This window comes from Lasioglossum baleicum, unplaced genomic scaffold, assembly GCF_051020765.1.
Source record: "Lasioglossum baleicum unplaced genomic scaffold, iyLasBale1 scaffold1602, whole genome shotgun sequence".
NCBI classification, from domain to species: domain Eukaryota; kingdom Metazoa; phylum Arthropoda; class Insecta; order Hymenoptera; family Halictidae; genus Lasioglossum; species Lasioglossum baleicum.
In genome coordinates, this window is record NW_027470661.1 from 25,913 (window position 1) to 33,927 (window position 8,015).

Consider the following 8,015-nt stretch of genomic DNA (forward strand, 5'->3'; position numbering starts at 1 on the left):
ATGGAACAGATCGAAACATTTAACACACCGTCGCGTACATAAAAATCGCCTTCAGAATGATCTGACTCGTTCAAGAATAATTTCTCTACTATTTAACTTTACGCTTTTAGTAAAAATTTATCGTGAACGTTGCTTTTCGGCTTGGCGTGCTTTTGATACTTATGTGATAACTCAGTCGTCTGTTTTAATTGGCTTTCTAAAATATTTTTACTATAAGTAACTGAAAGAAAAGCGAATACCGAATATCTATCTGAATTTCTCGAGAAATTACCAAAGAAAAATTCCATTCCGTTCAAATTTCTACAAATATACCGTATCGATAGATATCGTTTTCAATTCTCGCGTGTAAAATTTCGATTATATACCAGAAAGACCTCACGAATTTTTTCAGAAACCTAGCCTAGTGTAAATACTATGTATACACATTAGTAAAAATATTTTTTTTTTTTTTAATTATAATTGGTTTATCTTAAGTGAAGCAATTAGCATGATCGTATTATTTTCCAAAGGACCAAGTGTTCGCACAATATTCGTATGTAATAGTGTTGAATAATCATTTACAAGTACGTGTCCAAATAATTAGCCCCTATGCAATGATCTTGCTCTTATTTTCAAGTCTTTCTCTCTTTCTCTCGACATATCGCAACGCCTGAGCTAAGGCGATATGTATATTCCGCTTTTCTACTTGGGATTTTCTCTCTAATTATCTTTATTATGTAAATGACAGCTTCCTGGTTTCCTTTCTGGTGGATGCACGAGGTGGTGCGATGCGTGGCTGCAGACATAGCGGTGTACGTGTGATCGTTCCTCCGAGAAAAGCTGCAATGCCTATGCGCGTTACGTGCAGATATTTAAGAAGGGACAAATTGACCAACCCACCGCCTTTGATGGAAGGAGAGGCCCTTGCCAGTCGTATCCTTGAGCTAGGACCCGTCGGTGCCAAATTCTTAGGGTAAGTTACAAAGTACACGGTCAGCTGTTCATTCTCTTATTCCTCGAAACGACCTTAACCGTTTAATTCTTAACTATCGCGCTTCACTTGTATGCCAAAAATGCGCAGGAGCGCGATAGTGCTTTTCTTCTACCGATCCAACTTAATTTCCGCTATATGTAAACAATCGTTGATCAAAATTACTTGTTACATAGTAATCAGTGTTAATTATAACTATTTTTATTGGAGCAAAAAATTAAGACAAATGCTGTCGTTCCGCTTAGCTCTCTTCGAAAAGAATTCGCTATTGTTGCAATGGTCAGTTCCTTTTCTTCTTCTTTTTGTTTCTTCCAAAAGACTTGGCAGGAATGCTAAAGACTTCCAACACCCACCGTAGCGAAAGTGTTAACTATTTATTAAAATTAACAGTGGCAAGATATGCTGCAATTGCGAGAAATTTCTGAAAACCAAGATACTTGTTTGATGGCGCCTAGCAGTTCTCTTTTTTAATTTACGAGTTGCAAATGAGCTTTGAATCTAAAAATGTATGATTCACTCTATGTATTTCGAAGTATCATATTTATTTAACGATATATGGAGGAAGAAAATTTTTATTCAATTTTAGTTCAGAAATTTGAGTTTTCAATTTAATATTGGAAATAGGATTGCGTAGAACAGTGATGACCATGGAGCATTTCAGTAAGTTGGATTAACAGGAAACAGGCTAAAACTGGAAAGACTTTGTTACATGCAAGGTTGAATCAGCCTCTATTGTCTGTAAAGAAATCTCTTAACGCTAGAACTGGTAAACAAGTTGAAACGAACGGTTACAGATCTTTTGTGTTTTCAGTTATTGAAAGCATGCAGCTGCTTTTGATAAAAATAACATTGACATTTATTCCGATAAAAATGTAATTGTATATACCTGTTTATTTTCATCATACTGGTCTTATTATTATTATCTATGTATACTATATTTAGGTATATAGAAGGTTGATAGTTCTAATGTTAAAAGTATATTTTTGTCTAATTAATTGATTGAAACTAATTTTTCACACACGGAAAATAACGTATCGATTGAATTTGTTATACACGTTACAAAAGTCTAAGTCAATCAGTTTCAATATTGTCAATTGGAAATATGTTATTGAAAGCGAAGTGTATTTAAAGTTTCTGCTTGAATAATTACGTTTATTTATATTATAAACATTACGTTATAACATATATAATTATGTTTATTTTATAACGTAAATGGAAAGGTCAAAGTTCTAAACTGAACTATGGCTCCAACATGTACATAAGTTCAAAGCTAACTAGATATGATAGCAATCATTTTTTTGGTTGGTTTAAACATTTACCACATGCGACAATCGTCTTTGTTGGTTGAAGTACAGTCGTATATTTTTCCTCTTATCAGGCGATAAATTGAATTAACCTGACTTTCGATCCTTTTAAAATCATTAGGTCGATCCACATTCTATAAATTATTGTCTGATTCATCGTAAAATATAACATTGGCATGTATCAAAGAGATTTGAGATAATCTTTGCTGACCTAAATTCGCGTGCTATTGTGCTCGCTCAAAGAGCTCTTATTATGCAAATGTGGTTTTCATATCTCGAGAAATTTCAGTCTTGAGTAGCTGAATTGTTGCAATTACAGGATGATTATACTTATGCTTATATTATCTTTGAAGGGATGAATTTAATTCGATTTAATACAAGTTTCAAGGTATTAATAACAAGTAACGAACGTCCTCATTTGTATTTTTAAATTTATATAAGTAATATATATTTTTTTTGCAACAACAACAACAATAATAATAATAATAATAATCTGTTCAAATAGGCCCGTCATCATAGAAGTACCACACTTTGCTTCGTTGCGAGGAAAAGAACGAGAAATAGTAATACTTCGATCGGATAATGGAGAAACTTGGCGCGAACACACTTTGGAAGCCAGCGAGGAGGCTGTCCAAGATGTGCTTAACGAGAGCTTTGAAGGAGAAGGTATGATTATTTCTTCGTGTTCTATTTCTGCATTTTAGCTCTACTTAAAGTTCGTTAAAAAAATTTTTTCCTTTGATATCAAAATAAATTGCGACAAAGACAAAGTTCTCATATTTATTATTTTCTGACTGAGGGTAATATGTTTGAATCAGTTATATTTAATATTTTATTATAATTCTATCTTGTATGGTAGATTGTTATTAGAATGGAAGTAGTTTAAAGTTGAAGGTAATAGAAAGTAGAGGTGGAAAGTTATTTTCTTATTAGTAAATATGATTAATTACATAATAGATAATATACAATTTTAATCAATAAAGAGATAATATTGAAAGATAGTAGTAATAATATCGTATATTTACCAATATTAACGTTTCATATGTAATTTTGTTCAATAGTATTTCCAATATTATATAAGTCATCGGCATTTCGCAAGTTTTTTCAGTAGTAATAATTAACGAAATTCACAGAAATTATTGAAATTTTCGAAATTGCTTAGCTTCGTTTGAAATTGCTTATGCAAATCGCGTTATCTAATAAGATATTTCTACAGAATTAAGCCAGCTGGAGGATCTCCAAACTTCCCGGATCGTAAGGATACTCACTGCAGACTTCCCACATTACTTCGCAGTAGTGTCTCGCATCAGGCAAGAGGTTCATGCAGTTGGTCCAGAGGGTGGTACAGTTTCATCATCGGCTGTACCACAAGTTCAGGCTGTTTTCCCACCTGCAGCTCTTACTAAAAAAATCAGAGTTGGGCTCCAGGTACATATTTCCCTTGTACCACGTACCATTCTTACGAGACGATTAAAATTTACAACAGGGATTGAATATTGACAGGAAATATTTGAAGATTGCGCATCATAATATCAGCAATTCTAATGACTTATTTAATTAACGTTCCAATTTGCTTCATTCGGTGTCAGGGCCGAGTTATATGTATGATTAGATAGGAAGAAAAGAATACGTAGTGAAATACGTAGTAACTAATAATACCAAATATGACGTGTAATATAATTTATAATCGAGTTAAAAAATGATATTATTGTTTTAGGCACACCCAATACCAGCAGATCTCGTAGCTAAACTGCTTGGTAACAGAGTGGCGGTATCACCAATCGTAACCGTTGAGCCAAGACGGAGAAAATTCCACAAACCGATAACCTTAACCATACCCGTACCGCAAGCAGCCAACAAAGGCATGATCAATCAATATTCAGGAGATGCGCCAACGCTGAGACTTCTGTGCAGCATAACTGGTAATATATGCTTGCACGTAATATTGTAGAGCAGCGTACCGTCTTACTGGAAAATCTCTTACCGATAAGTGCTGAAACTGTTACGCCGCAACACCTTTGGTGTATATATGCTCTTATCAGACTTCTTACGCATTCGAAGATCAATTTGTAGTTTAGTAGGCATGGCGCAGGCGGTAGGCATCTTCGTCTGTTCTCAGGTCATCGGGACTGCGCTAAGAATATTTTTGTATCTCGTTAGAATAATTATACTATTACCGATCCCGTAGGTATGTAATGTAACAAGTAGGCTTGGAGTAATTGAGTCACTAATCTATCTCTAGGAGTTGTCTGTTATCTAGGAAAGTAATTTAAGTACAGTGAATTAATATGTCCCGGAGACCTTCGGATAGAGATTTAAAGGGAGATGGTAGCTGCATGTTTCATAGAAACATTTCGTTGAGTACCATTGTTGTATACATATCTTGTTGTGATTCATTGTTAATGCTTGCATATTGTTAGGATTGAGTCATTTAGGTATGGATTATTAATTAACGTAGATAAAATTTTACTACCTAGCTCATTGTAAGCGTTAACTTCAAAGTTTTTGTTTCAGCACATTCGTTTGACTGGTAACCGCTTCGATATTAGGCTTGTAATTTATAACTTCTATAAAATTGTGTTCCCGAAATATATGTACTTTTAGATCATTATGATATGTATCATACGACACGTTACCGATACAAAGACTGACAATATTGTCCTTTTAATCTCACCATTTGTTACAGCCACGTTGTACTTATTTTATTTACGACTTACATATCGAAACTTTTTCCGAGTGCAAAGTACGATTCTGGTTTTTTCCTCTTACGAGTTTCCGACAAATTTCTTATTTTTCTTTAGTCGATTAACGTTAAATGGCCGAACGTTGTGAAAATACTTAATATGTTTAATACGACAAAAGAACAGGAAGATATGTTTTCGACATGCATTGCGCCGCGTTTTTATTAGGATTATTTCACACCTTTCTGTTTTCTTTCGTCGCTTACTTATTATTATACGCAAATCCACACGATCCGCGTTTGCTTTCTGCGCGGTTTTCAATGTATGACGCTTTATTTTCATTTGGCAAGCATTATCATTCGGTCAGCGTGTATTTGGTTTAACATTACCCACACACACAATACAGCACGTACATCAACGCACTTATGGTGACCGATATTAAATACAAATTTTACTAACTCTGTCGAATAACGAAAAAAGAAAACCCCTACGTTAGCTGTTTTATTTTAATTATTTTTCTTTATTCAAGCTGTCACACAAGGTCATTGATTATTTCAATATGTAACTTACCTCTGTCTTCGAACAAAAAAACAGGAATCACTTTATTTGGATATTTTGAAATTTGTACAATTCGTGATATCTTGGAAAAGAACGATTATCGATACATATTTGTTACGTAACGTCGTTTTAAATATATCTCTTTTTTCATACAATATCCACCGATAATTAATTAAACGTTTGATTACGCGTCAGTATTAACGCGTGTTCGCATTTGTTGATACTTTAAGCCCGGTATTAATGAAATGATAATCAAATTTATGCGAGCTACCGAAGATTACCACTTGTACTAATTATAATTCTAAATGTATATCAATACAGGAATCGAGAATATTTTTTACATTGTAATAACATGTACTGCAATTCTGATGTAACTTTTCAAACCCTTCGATTGTTTTATCAACAATTTTTCCTCTGTGACGGCTTCCGCAAATTTTGAATTTCGTTTACAAGGTTTCTTTGGTACTTCCATTTTGAATTATTCTTTATTACGTTACGAGATTAGGCAACGTAGAAGACATAGCGTACGGAATGCTCGACAATCAAAGGGTAGACGCGAATATCCCGGGCTAAAAGCATCAAAATTGTAATTAATCTCGGTCGCAACGGATTTAATATCCCACACATTTCACTTCTGCCGATTCTCCATTCGCAGCACGGACATATTTTAATAATGTTATTGGATTTGGTATGTATGTCGTTCAGGGGTCAGTCTCGGGCAGTCTGGGAGGATGTCACCGGTTCAACGCCATTGACGTTCGTCAAAGATTGTGTTTCCTTTACAACCACAGTGTCTGCTCGCTTCTGGCTAATGGATTGTCGGAATATATCCGAAGCCACGAAAATGGCTACGGAGCTATACACACACGCGACACATGTACCTTTTATGGCTAAGTACGTTTTTAAAATATCTACCATTCACCGTTCAAAAGACAAATATCCTACCGTAATCGCAGGTAGAACATTTCTTCAAAAAATCGGATCGATAACCTTTGAAAATTTCGCTTTTCTGTGCCGGTAAGATGAATAATATGGAAAAGAGCTCTTTTGGCTTGCACAGCATTTTTTCCTAGTGGCGATTTTATAGAAATATCATTTTTTATATTTTTCCGAATGTCACTTTTGTGTTATTCAGAATAGAGAGTGACTGACAGAGGGAGGGGGAGAGAGAGAGAGAGAGAGAGAGAGAGAGAGAGAAATAATTTTGATCGATGCAAATTCTATTTTATAACACACGAATCGATTACGTTTTACCTGCATGATTACAATCTTAGTTAATCGACGGATGTTATCTGTAAATGTTTCGTCTTCAGATTTGTAGTGTTTGCAAAGCGAGTAGATCCACTGGAAGCAAGGCTACGCGTATTTTGCATGACTGACGATAAAGAAGATAAGACCCTGGAAAATCAAGAGCACTTTACGGAAGTTGCGAAGAGCCGGGACGTCGAGGTAAATACGTTGAATTACGTGAATCATTCGTTATAATTGTCGCATTGTTTACGAGTTGTACATCGTGTGTAATCGTTCCCATAGGTGCTGGAAGGCAAAACGCAGTATATGGAATTTTCGGGTAACCTTGTGCCAGTATTGAAGAGCGGCGAGCAGCTTCAATTGCCGTTTAGAGCCTTCAAAGAGAACAGAGTTCCGTTCACGGCGAGGATAAAGGATCCAGATGCTGCTGATATGATGGGTCGAATAATGTTCATGAGCGAACCAAAGGTTCCTAAGGGCGAACTGCCTCAGACGCCGATATGCACGTTAAATATTTTGTTACCAGAGAAAATTTCTCCGAGTCTGCTGTCTCAGAAGTGGATTTGTTAGAGCTCTCGAAAAATTATAGTTTTCTACGCGACGGTGGTATAAGTACGTGTAGATTCTTACAGCGATTGAGAGATAAACCTCGGTGTATGAGAATTGTAAATGTTAATTATACCTCTAGGTCGTCCAGACACTATTCACAGAGCAACTATTCGGTTGACTGATATCGCAAATTTGTTGGACAAAGATTGGGAAAAATTGGCAGAGGAATTAAATATTCCCCCGAACGAGGTATCAACGATTAAACAAGAATATGCTAACAAACCAGCTCAACAAGCTGCAGCGATGCTTAAGGTTTGGCAGAGCAATGGAAATAAAGCTACTGGTAAGTTTTCGAACTGTTATACTCTCGCGTATCGAGCAAATACTTTAAATGAATTTTATCCTTGGATATCATATGAATATTTTAAATCTGTTTGAGCATATTAAATCTGATTTCTCAGCAAGATTATGCGATACTTCCTTTCTTTTTTTTTTTTTTTTTTCTTTTTATGTAGTATCGACGCAAGATTTAATTATACCGCGTGGTCAGTTTCTATAATTAGTACGAATTTGAAAATTTTATCGTATAAATTTGTTTTCATAAATATTTGAAACAAGCAATAATATTACGAATTGATATTAACGATAAAAATATTTACTTAGGAGCGCATATTAATAAAGCATTAATTAACGATTGGTTTC

General features: G+C 34.9%; 1 protein-coding gene across 1 annotated transcript in view; it reads left to right on the forward strand.

Moving 5' to 3' along the window:
• Nucleotides 1-7,656, forward strand: part of LOC143220798 (uncharacterized) — a gene marked incomplete at its 3' end in the record, with an annotated part of 31,095 nt that extends 23,439 nt beyond the window's left edge. Inside the window, 9 exon segments of the mRNA XM_076446384.1 lie at nt 728-952; nt 2,780-2,940; nt 3,491-3,702; nt 3,992-4,221; nt 6,219-6,407; nt 6,827-6,962; nt 7,047-7,302; nt 7,305-7,376; nt 7,453-7,656. Coding sequence (XP_076302499.1) covers nt 728-952; nt 2,780-2,940; nt 3,491-3,702; nt 3,992-4,221; nt 6,219-6,407; nt 6,827-6,962; nt 7,047-7,302; nt 7,305-7,376; nt 7,453-7,656 — 1,685 coding nt within the window.
• Nucleotides 7,657-8,015: the final 359 nt, after the last annotated feature.